The sequence below is a fragment of the Bos indicus genome, chromosome 15 (genome assembly GCF_029378745.1).
Source record: "Bos indicus isolate NIAB-ARS_2022 breed Sahiwal x Tharparkar chromosome 15, NIAB-ARS_B.indTharparkar_mat_pri_1.0, whole genome shotgun sequence".
NCBI classification, from domain to species: Eukaryota; Metazoa; Chordata; class Mammalia; order Artiodactyla; family Bovidae; genus Bos; species Bos indicus.
In genome coordinates, this window is record NC_091774.1 from 50508875 (window position 1) to 50521875 (window position 13001).

The 13001-nt window shown below is 35.6% G+C and overlaps 1 protein-coding gene across 1 annotated transcript; it reads right to left on the minus strand.

The window, feature by feature from the left end:
* Positions 1–2356: 2356 nt before the first annotated feature.
* On the minus strand, positions 2357–3337 carry LOC109569465 (olfactory receptor 51L1). Its single transcript, XM_019974824.2, has one exon. The coding sequence runs from the start codon at positions 3335–3337 to the stop codon at positions 2390–2392; it is 948 nt and encodes a 315-aa protein (XP_019830383.2). The 3' UTR covers positions 2357–2389.
* Positions 3338–13001: the final 9664 nt, after the last annotated feature.

Sequence of the window (13001 nt, forward strand, 5' to 3'; positions counted from 1 at the left end):
AGAATCCACCTGCAATGCAGGAGATCTGGGTTCAATCCCTGAGTTGGGAAGATCCCCTGGAGGAAGGCATGGCAACCCACTCCAGTATTCTTGCCTGAAGAATCCCCATGGACAGAGAAGCCTGATGGGCTACAATCTATGGGGTCACAAAGAGCCAGACATGACTGAGCAACTAAGCACATACATACCAAGTCTTCTTAATCCATTCCTCTGTTGATAGACATTTTGGTTGTCTCTATGTCTTAGCTATTGTAAGCAGTGCTGCAATGAACACTGGGGTGCATGTATCCTTTTGGATCATGTTTTTCTCTGGATATATGCCCAGGAGTGGGATTTCAGGGTCAAATGGTAGCTCTATTGTTAGTTTTTGAAGGAACTTCCATACTGTTCTCTGTAGTGGCTGCACCAAGTCTTAAACTTCTCCTGGAAGTTGGAGAATATTATTAACACATGCTCTTTTTTTTCTTCATTCTGCCTCTTCTTGGAATACCTTGTCCAGTGGTGTGCTGGTAAACACTTAATGACTTAACCAGTCATTAAGAGTAAAGTACAAAGTACTTTGTTTTCTAGAATAATGTATGTGAGATCATTTTTTTTTGTTTTTTCCCTTTTTTATCTTTTTAGTTTTCACTGGAATATAGCCAATCAACAGTGCTGTAATAGTTTCAGGCGAACTGCAAAGGGACTGTCATTCTCTAGGAGAGTTTTGAAAAGCCCTGATGTGTAGTGTCTGTCAGTTTCTGTTGTGGAAATACTCCCATCATGACCAACTTCAAACTACCAATGTGACATTACAGAACATGGAGTTGAAATGAGATATGCATGGTTAGCTTTCATAAGGCAAAACCAGCCAGCTTAAGCATACCAATTTCTTTCACACTTTGTTCAGGAGGTAGGACTGAATTTGACCCATGAGGCACTGCTGAGTGTCAACTACCACAATACCTGATTCCTTAACCCCCAAGTAAAATTGGCCACTCTTTAATAACAATGTTTCAATGACTTCTGTTAATTTTTCTAAGCTTTCTACATGTATACTTCTATTAAATATTAATTTCTTAACATTTAGATCACCCATTCCACTTTTTATATATCCACACTATTGAAAGCAGTAATTGCTATGACATGTGTTTCATGTTTCTCAGTATATATTTATTGGGAGCATGAAAAGACAGTAGTGTTTATACTAACAAATATTTTATGAACATTCATCCTGACTGGGGAATACCAGCCCCATGGTGACATGTTATTATACTAGAAATGACCCCATGATAAAAAAAAAAAAAAATTGCAATACAGCTAAAAAGAAACTGAATATATAGGAATAATAAAATATCACTGATGAAACCATATGTATGTCATCTTAATGAAAAAAAAAGTAGCAAATTATTGACAATAAGGGAACTGAGAATGACACTAATATTAGCAATCCACACAGACATGAAGAAGAGGAAAGAATACTATTAAAAAATGAGAGTGATTATCATGCACCAATCCCAATCCACTCACAGATTTAGACATGGAATTCTGAGCTATAGTACTGAACAGGAAACCTACACATTTGCCCAGGTATTTAGACATGTGCTATCAGGATTTCTTGGGCAACTCCATGTGTCTGCCCCAGCATTTGATGGCAAGTTGAAGGAGCAGATAGACCTACAGTGGGGTTGGGAGAAAGAACCCATCTTTCTCCCAGTGCCAGCAACACTGAGGCCTCCAGGAATGTGAATGTGTGGATGAAGAAGAGCTGGACATAGCAAGCACTTGCCTGGATCTCCCAAACATTATCTCCAAACATAGCACAGCAAGCATGATGGGAAGTGTGGATAGGCACATACTTAGGTCAGTTAGTGCCAACCAGTGATGAGGTGAGGACTTATTTCATAGCCAACAGTGACTGTAGCAGTTCAAATTCCTCCCAAGAAGACAAGTTCCAAACCTACCCCAAAAGTCAGAAATATTTTTGTTACAATATTGTGACATTTTGTCATGAGAAGCAAAATAAAATGGAGAAAGAGAGATTGATTCCTGAATTTTAGATCGTAAACATGAGAAACTTATGAACTTAGTTATATTACATAGTGAAAGTTATTATAATCATTAATAAAAATTTAATAATATTAACAAATAGTTAACTTTTTCAAAATAATCTCTTTTACATACATTATCATATATCTCATAATTACCTTGGGGATAGAAACGGTCATACTTGCAATTTTGCTATGAAAAATATGAATTTCATAAGGGTTAATGATTATCTGAAATCATGTATATAGGAAGGGAAAGAATTAGGAATTTAACCAGATGACCAGCCTTCAATAATGTACTTCTCATCTACTTGAGAAGCTGCCTTGTGATTTTCAGTGGGAAAACCAAAGGTTAGAGGTACTTAAAACCTCCTCCTTATCCCAAACTTGCAGAGAATTCCTAGACGAATCTGCTTTGTCCTGATGCTGTAGACAACAGGGTTAAGCACTGGGGGAAGAAGCAGGTATATGTCCGCCATAAGGATGTGGATTATGGGAGACAAATGCTTCCCAAAGCGATGGACCATTGATACCCCAATAACTGGCACAAAGAAGATGAGCACCACACACATATGAGACACACATGTGTTGAGTGCCTTTAGCTGCTCCTCATGAGAGGCGATGCCCAGCACAGCCTTCAGAATCAGGACATAAGAAAGAAGTATAAAGACAGAATCCACGCCCAGTGTGGCAATAACTACACTCAGTCCATAAACACTGCTGATCCTGGCACCTGAACAGGATAACTTCAGAACATCCTGGTGCAAACAGAAGGCATGGGAGAGGGCACTGGCATGGCAGCAGTGACAGTGTCTCAGCAGCAAAGGTGTGGGTAGTACAACTCCCATGCTTCTCAGCAAGCAGGCCAAACCAACCTTGCCTATTACACTGTTGGTGAGGATGGTGGTGTAGTGCAGTGGATGGCAAATAGCAACAAAGCGGTCGAAGGCCATGGCCAGCAGCACTGAGGACTCCAGGAATGTGAAAGTGTGGATGAAGAAGAGCTGGGCATAGCAAGCACTTGCCTGGATCTCCCGAACATCCAAACACAATACAGCAAGCATGGTGGGCAGTGTGGACAAGGACATACCTAGGTCAGTTAGTGCCAACATAGAGAGAAAGTAATACATGGGCTGGTGGAGTGAGGACTCTGTCCAAATAACAGAGAGGACGGTAGCATTACCAATAAATGCTAACAAATATGCGAGGCAGAATGGGATGGAGAGATGTGAATGAACATACTCCAGTCCAGGAAAACCCCTCAGAATAAATATAGGTTCCATAGTATCACTGTTATTCCAGACCACCATGGTGACTCTTGACAAACAGGAATATTTTCTGTTTCCCTGCTTTATTACTCAAAGTTACCCCTGATGAACATAAGCAGAACCATCAGTATATGATACACCTTTCCTCTAATCTCATAGAGGAGATTACCTCTTACAGTTCTTATGTAAGAAACATTTCCCAGTAGTCAAAGGCATAAAATTCTAGAACAACAGTGTGTACCCCACAAGTCTGGTCATCTCTGACAAAAGCTTTGATGGATTTTCACTGAAGACACTAAAAAATTAAACAGCAAAAGAGCAGAGAAAGAAATATTTACTATATATTATAAAATAAAAATAGAGAAAATTCAGAGTAAATATCTATGGATTTTCGTAAGCTTCCTATCAGTAATGTTCTTGAATTAATCATTTATTGTTTCTAGGCTATCTTTTAATCCCTGACAGCTGATTTGGCCCTAAAGGCTCACCATTAATTTAACTTCATATTTATTTAATAATGTATAATACTTTGAATTGAAAATATGTAATATTTTAATAGTAAAATAAGCATGCATTATATGGAAAGAAGGAATGGAAAATGGTACATATGTATATTCATTCCCTCTTTTACTCCCTCTTTCCATATATATATGTATGTGTGTATATATATATATATATATATATATGTAAGAGGGAATATATATGTATATATACATAAAGTAAAGTGAAAGTGAAGTCGCTCAGTCGTGTCCAACTCTTTGCGACCCCATGGACTGTAGCTCACCAGGCTCCTCCGTCCATGGGATTCTCCAGGCAAGAATACTGGAGTGGGTTGCCATTTCCTTCTCCAGGGGATCTTCCCCACCCAGGGATCGAACCCAGGTCTCCCGCATTGCAGGCAGACGCTTTAACATCTGAACCACCAGGGAAGCCCCCAGTACGTAAAATAAGGTCTCTGTTATTTTTGAAGCTCTTTCTATATTCCTTCCCACAAAACAATATTAAAATATATTTACTTCAGACATCTAGTACATGTCATGTGTCTTTAATTAGTAATAATTTGCAATATATCCTCTTCATTTCTATGTATCATCTCTTGCTTTTTTTTTCCCTCTAAATGTGGTTTCTACATAATCACATTTTACAAAATATTCTGTCAAGTATTACTGGATAATGAAGATGTAGTACATATGTACAATGGCATATCACTCAGCCATAAAAAAGAACAAAATAATGCAACATGCATGGACTTAGAGACTATCATACTTGGTGAAGTAAATTAGACACAAAGACAAATATACTACTCTACCTCTTATATGTAGAATCTGAGGGGAAAAAAAAGGTACAAATGAACTTATTTATAAAACAGAAGTAGAGGCAAGGATATAGAAAAAAACATGGTTACCACGGGATAAGAGAGGGGAAGGGATATATTGAAAGATTGGGATTGACATATACACAATACTATATATAAAATAGCTAATAAGAACCTGCTGTATAGCACAGGGAACTTTGCTCAATACCCTGTAATAATCTATATGGCAAAAGAATCTTTAAAAAAGAAAAAAAGAGTGAATATATATATATATGTGTAATTGACTCACTTCACTGCACACTAGAAATTAAACAACACTATAACTCAACTATACTTCCAAAAACATTTTTAGAAAATAGTAACTCTTTTCCTAATTTTATGATGCTTGGCACCCACCTCTGAGAAACCATAGCAAACCCATCAATGCAGCCCAAGGCATTTACCATCAGTGGCTTTGGCTTTCAATAACAAACAAGTTCTTTTTCCCTTTTGAAAATGCAATTTTAACGTCTAGTTTTACTTTCCCTGAACAATCATCATTGTGCTTGCCTCTACTAATGCTGTGTATGCGATACCCTTGACTGATGGCATTGGGCACAGAAGCTAGGCCCTATGGGATAACCAGCCCCTTCAGTTCTCTGTTTTATTTAAGCCCTGTCTAAGCCTATTGACTGTCCTTGAGAAGATTCTTCACTTGCCTCATCCTTTAGAGTCTAGATATTGTCAGCTTCAGACATCTTCGCTACAATGTCTCAGCTTCTCCCTCATGCTTCTTTGTAGACCCTTAGTGTCTGACAGCTTAAAAACTGAAAATTCTCAGGCTCAACAGTCTGTAATTCCAAAGAGAACTTTGTCCTGGCATCTATAATGAGGAACAGAAGGAAATACTAAGCAAACTTTCTCTTCCTGAAATAAGAAAGATTTGTCACTTTCTCCCTTTTCCGCCGATGCAGCCATCTCTGTCCTCTTAGATTTGGACATCTCTCTGCTACTGTTTTCCAGCCCCAAGCAGTTTACACTGAACCTTCGCTATCTCTGTTGTCTAAGATGAAGCAGTCAGCCACTCACCATGTTCTGCATTTACCAGTCAGAGTAATTGTCCAACACATTTATTTTTGTTTACCTTCAAACAACACTTTTTGCTTAATCTGAAAAATCTATTAAAATCTCTCATTGAATTTCTTTATTCTTCTTCCTTATTCAGAAATTTTGCTTTAATTTCTATTTAAATCTCAACTTATCAAAAGGCTCTAGATATTAAAATAGAAGTACAAATATAGAATGCACACATACAAAGATTATATTGTGGTCATATTAGAAGGTGATTTATTTTTCCCCATGCCAAAAATTATTCTATGCATTTTCCTTTTATTCTTCTAACCTTGATATAAATCACATTTTCTTTAATTCTCAGAGAAGTTACAAAAAGGTGAATCATTGTTCTTTTAAAATATTTTTCTCCATGCTCTAGATCCTCTCAGTGCAAACTGCAGCTTTAGAAAACTTCAGTGATTGGCCGGTCCATAGATTTAATTTTGGGACAGGCAAGAATATCCCTATTTACACTCTATTTTTCCTGCCCTTTTCTCTTACTGACTCGCCACCTATGATGTGTTTCACTTTTTCTCAGTCCCTTCATTATTGCCCTTTCTCTGTATATTTTCTTCTGCCATTCAATACATTTCATTAAACATAATTCTTTGGGTCATTTTGTTTATTTTAATGCAATTTAATCACAGTAAGGTGAAAAATAAATAGTAGGAAGAGACTGGACCAATGACAAGATTGTTTCAAAGGGCAGAAAAGACTCATGGAGAACAGTTACCTATTCCAAACAGTTAAGGGAGAACCACGGAGGATAAAACTATTTTATTATAGCCTCTCTAGCATCTTGCCTACAGTCTTCAATTACTTGTTCACTGACCAACCTATCTTAAAATTGTTGATAAATATTGAAGTAGGATTTAAGATATGTCATATACTTCAAAATTGTTTACCTCTAAAGACAATGAAACTCCTGTTTTCATTCTTCATAAATTACACGTTCTTTCAATGATTTTTGGTCTCTTTAATCTTTGTATCTTAAACTGTGCCAAAATCTACCATTTATTTGTAATTAAAAATTTTTAAATTTACAAATAAGCCAATTATATCAATATGAATCCCTAATCATACAACCAGTAACTCATTTTCCAGTGTTTCAGTTCCATACTGCTTTTCTCTGCCTAAACTTTCCTCCACTACAGGTAAAGTCACATTCTATTTTGGTTGATTTCTCTATTTTTTTTCAGCCTTGCTATTATCTTTATATTTCTTCTCATTTCTCTTTGTATTTCTGTGCTTTTATTTTTTGCCCTCTTTGCTTTATTTCTCACCCAAGAAGACTTTTCATCTCTGTCTGAAGATCAAACTTGAATGGATTCCAGAGGCTATAATTTTGATTCTCCACATAACTGAGGTCTTGAAAACCTTTGATTCTGTAAACAGTGAGGCTTAAATGTTTATACCATCTCTATATATATATTCCTGGTTTCACCTGAGATAGAAGCTTAGGGATTGGTTTCAGAGGCAACAGGATCCCTAGAGATGAAATGAATATAAACAGCCCTTAACTGTACTAAAAGCATGTGATCCTGAAATTTGTAAAAATGTGTCACTACGTTTATCCACATACCTCTCCCAGTCCTTTCAAATCTAGTTTTCACTTTTATAACGAGCATATAAGAATAAATTCATAATAATACTCTAACCCCCTTCTGTTTTAAGGTATTTCCTGCTTCTCACTGAACAGAGTTTTTCATTAGCTATGTGTTTCATAATCATACATTAAGCCTTAAGAGGATTCAAGTCTCCACATTAAGCTCTGTAAAGGCAAATTCCATTCTCTGGTTCATTACAATTTCCATAGTATTTAGCATGGAGCAGTTTTCCAATCCATTCTTTTTCTTAGCTTATATCTTGGTTATCTACCTCTTTGAATGTATTTATAGATTTTAGAAACAAGATCAATTTACACAAGATATATATGGGGACTTTTACTGAAATGTATTAAATCTATAAACCAATTTTGGAAGAATCGTAATTTGAATCCAAGAAATAGACCTCAATTAATTAAAGCTTTTATTTTTTTTTCAGTGCCATTTTATAGTTTTCTGCTATATAAAAAAATTACTACAGAAAACTCAATTAAATAGAGTTGGGAGACCAGAGTGGGGAGCTCTCCTGCCATAAAATGATAGGAGAGCCCAAGAGGAAGAAGAAAAACTATTCTTCTTTCCTGACAAGGACTTAGCTAATGAAAAGTCATGGACTCTTTGTTTCCAATAGCTTTCCCATTTTCCTTTTTCTCTCTTGTAAAAGCTTTTTTCTTCCCTTGCCATATGGAAACTAGCACATGGCTCACCATTGTTGAAGACCCTGAATCACAATTTTCTGCTGATCCTTAACAAACTCATTTTGGCTGGAAAAATACTTGTCAGATCACTTATTTCAGGTCAACATTAAAAAGATAATATATATCTTATATTGTGCAAGTGTGTGCCCAGTCACTTCAGTCATATCCTACTCTTTGCGGTCTTATGGACTCTAGCCCACCAGGCTCCTCTGTCCATGGGATTCTCCAGGCAAGAATACTGCAGTGGGTTGCATTTCCTCCTTCAAGGGATCTTCCTGACCCAGGGATTGAACCTGCGTCCCTTTTGTCTCCTGCATTGGCAGGCAGGGTTCTTTACCATTAGCACCACCTCTTATATTAGATTTATTATTAAGTGTTTGTACTAATTTATCCTTATCTGAAGAGCATTTAAAATCATCTTTTTCTAAATCTTTGGTACTGATATATAAAAGTAAAATCAATTCATATTTGGCCTTTTTATGAAAAATTATTGTTTATTTTTATTTCTAATGAATAGTTTATATAACACTTAGGCCTTATTTTGTACCAATCACACTTTCATAAGTAATGCTAGCTTTTTTATCCCTTATTTCCAAACATTGTGTCTTTTACTATATTTATTGATGTTTTGTGACAGTCTCAGACTATTGATAACCAGTGTTGTTTCGGACTGGCCCTTGTGATTCCTAATATAATTGCAAAGCACCCTCGGCAAGAAGCATCAGGAAACCTTGAAAATAGGCGTAGTAATAATTATCAAAATGATAACTGCAATAGTAAGAGCAGCCACATTTACCAGTCTTTAAGTGTCACAAGCCAGTTGCATGAGTTCTTGTATTTTTCTTCATTTTATAGATTAGGGAATTAAAACTCAGAGTTAAATCATTTGTCCAAAGTTGGGAAGCTTTAACTATTAGAGCATGAAGTTTTTACCTGTAATACATATACAGACACAAAAGAACACAAATAAATTTTATAAAAATTGCATGTGCTTAAGAAAACGTGAATCTGACTACAGACCCTAAAGCAGCCACCATGATATAGCTCCAGCTCTGTCTGACCATTCTGCTTCATGGAATAAGGAAGCCTTGTACGGCATTAACCATAAATGACTCATGCATATGCATAATGGGAATTCAGTTGACCTCTCTGTGAATTAACTCATTTCAAGACTTACCTGTGGACTTTTCAGTCTCTGGTTACTGTTTCCTGATTTATCATTCCCAGAGGCCTCAGTTCTACTAAAAAGGTCACAGCATAGGAGAATTAGAATCATACTGTCATGATCAACCCTTGTGCCTAACAACTGGGACTGAAGTAGCTTCATCCTACATTCATCTCTTGTTTAACCCTGATATGTAAGTATCTGAAAACTGTCATGTTCAAATTATTAATTTTATCAGTGAAGAACATGAAGATGTGTATCTTATTCCTAATAAGCTATTATGCTTTTACTGTTTAATAGCTGCTTCAGTCTCAGGATATACTCAAGACCTGAAACAGTCTGGGTAATACTACCATCCTGACTATACACATATCACTCTACTTTTAATACAAAGATCAAACAGTTTCATTTAATAACTCCTATATAAATAGTGAACTTTATTCTAAATTTAAAGCCATTCTGTATGTGTTACTTAAACTACATTTTTCACATTTTTGAAAACAGGAGAATTGGGTTGTTTAGGCCCTTCTGAAAGAAAAACATACTGGAAAATTTTCTGTGTGGTTTTCTGCTTTCCTCTAAAGTCTCTTAAAAAAATAATAAAATAGCTTTTCTATAGAAATATAGTATTACCTAAAGAGAGTCATACTTTTTTTTTTTTTTTATTCAGGACAAGTAGAGGTTGATAATGATGAATGTATTATGTGCTTTTGGAAATTTTCTTATTATTTTGTTTTCTCTTCATTAATCATTAATCAAGTAGTTTTTAATTATATTAAGAAAACTGATATGAGCAGAGTTATTTATAGGATATGGTATAGAAGGATTTACAACTCAAAATTCAAAGTGTTTAAACTGATTTGCTAGATAACATTTGGAAGAAAATTGAAAGAGGATCAGAGTCTTCATTTAGCCAAAAAGGAACAACTTAACAGTGTGGGGAGAGGCATTAGCAAGGAAGGCTGATGTTAGAGACTGAACCAGGTGAGGTTAACAGACAAACCAGACAAAAGAGGGGCCCCAGGCAGCAAAGAAACATTCTCTTTCAACAGCTCACTTAGCTTTCATAGTGTGACACATCTGTCCTGGAGACAGAACTTCTAATCTCTACTTAACGGCATGATTACACAGACCAAACAAGCTTGCATTCTTGCACAATATCTGTTGGAATAAAACTTTTTTTTTTCCTTGAACATTTATCTCAATCCTTTCAGATTAGTGTCATGAGCAAATTTTGGGAATTGGAAGACCAAGTCTAACAAATAGCTCTCTGCTAGTAGTTCTATGACTTGACACAACTGGATTAGCAGTTTTTAGGCATTTAGGCAGACAAATACCACAACGGTATTAAGTCACTGTAACAAGTTTATTCATCGCCTTACTATGAATGAGTCTTCCAACATCTAAGGTTGAGCAATATTCAAACACCTGCCAGGTTTTTTTTCTCTTTCTTTTTAATGGATGTAATTTAAATTATCAAGTCTGGAAACTCCTAAGTGTTTCTTTCTAATTGTCTTTCTCCTTGACATCTAAACCTTAAGGGGAATAAATATCACTAAAATGTTATAGACAGCCTAGAAATAGTAGTTTGGATAGAGGGAAATAATTATAGCAAGTTGGAGGTGGAGTCCAATCCAGATAATCCAGTTCACGGAGCAGCTGCAACAACTCAGAAACAATTGAAGGTGGATTGCAATCATTAGAATTTGAGATTGCCAAAAAGAATAATTACAGAAAAGAAATAGTTAAGAAAGGGAACATGACCTTTTAAGAATTCTCCATCATGACAACAGGATTATAGTAACACAATGGTTGAAGATGTAATTAAAGATAAGAACAGTAGTACCTAAGAACTGCCTGAATATTTCAAATCTGAGGAATTTTATCAAATCCCTCATAACAAGGATTGATGATAAACTTGCAATTAGCTCTATTGTATTTTTGGACAAATTTGTACCTTAATTCATTATTTTCCAAAGAGCACATGAACAAGTAATTCTCAACAAAATTAATTTTTCCCAAACATAAGCATTAACAAATTATATTTCTAAAATTGTATCTAACATTTCATGGTGAATTTTACACAGTGTGGTGAGCTGAATCATATATGTAAATTTCCACTACACACAAAAACATATAGCAAAAATAGATATAATAAAAATACATTGTTTTACTCCTTAGGTCAGACAACAAATATAAAATACATTATAGATAGATAGATAGGTAGATATTTTGAGATGCAATATAAAAACATATAACTGTGTTGAAACTGAATCCACAAACCCACTTGACTCCTGCTATAGAGACACATTGGTGGTTGGCAGCTCAGCACCTATATGAGACTCAGAATGATAGTGCCTCATGTTTGACAAGGAATCAGTTCAAAGTACCAAGTTAGTAACCCACATGGAGGGTGGAAATACCTGTTGTCACAACATGAGTGTGCTCCCAATAACCAGCTAGGTCTTGAGATTGTTGGGGAAAAATGGGCAACACTGCACTTAATTCTCCTTTGAAATAAGATCCCTTACCCATTATAAAAAGACATTACAATTTACAAACTTTAGGAAGTCAGAAGAGCCAACTACTACATCTAATCATGGAAAAGGAACAAAATAAATCAAGAAACAAACAAGGAAATTTCCACTCAAGATGGGATTATAAGTAGAATTGCAAAACAAAGATGAAGACTAATACTGACAAAGATATTCTACAATTTCAATAATAAGAATATTTACCCATGAGAAAAGATGTAAATCAAACTAGAGATGAATTTTGAAATTAGACAACCTTACTATTCTCAAAAAATTAAAGACCATAATAACAATACAAATAAATGAAAAATTATTGGGGGAATTGGTAGCTATAAATTGAAGTTGAGGATTATTAAAATAACTTTTATTTAAAAAGAAAAATAGAATAAATGAAAAAAACTCAATGGTTGTTAGAGACTAGACACATATAAAGACAGAATTAATAAATTAGACGGTAGTACTAAAGAATGCACCAAAATGCAACATAAATAAAGGAAGTCTTTGAAAATATGAAGCAATCTAACTAGTAAGTTAGCTGGAAAATGTTGAACTTTTTCTTTTTTTTTTTTATTTTTTATTTTTTTAATTTTATTTTATTTTTAAACTTTACATAATTGTATTAGTTTTGCCAAATATCAAAATGAACCCATCATAGGTATACATGTGCTCCCCATCCTGAACCCTCCTCCCTCCTCCCTCTCCATACCATCCCTCTGGGTCGTCCCAGTGCACTAGCCCCAAGCATCCAGTATCATGCATTGAACCTGGACTGGCATCTCATTTCATACATGATATTTTACATGTTTCAATGCCATTCTCCCAAATCTTCCCACCCTCTCCCTCTCCCACAGAGTCCATAAGACTGTTCCATACATCAGTGTCTCTTTTGCTGTCTCGTACACAGGGTTATTGTTATCATCTTTCTAAATTCCATATATATGCATTAGTATACTGTATTGGTGTTTTTCCTTCTGGCTTACTTCACTCTGTATAATAGGCTCCAGTTTCATCCACCTCATTAGAACTGATTCAAATGAATTCTTTTGGCTGAGTAATACTCCATTGTGTATATGTACCACAGCTTTCTTATCCATTCATCTGCTGATGGACATCTAGGTTGCTTCCATGTCCTGGCTATTATAAACAGTGCTGTGATGAACATTGGGGTACATGTGTCTCTTTCCCTTCTGGTTTCCTCAGTGCGTATGCCCAGCAGTGGGATTGCTGGATCATAAGGCAGTTCTATTTCCAGTTTTTTAAGGGATCTCCACACTGTTCTCCATAGTGGCTGTACTAGT

What these genes read in the sequence shown, in the direction of transcription:
- LOC109569465 (XM_019974824.2), bottom strand. Translation starts at nt 3,337, where the DNA reads ATGGTGGTCTGGAATAACAGTGATACTATGGAACCTATATTTATTCTG.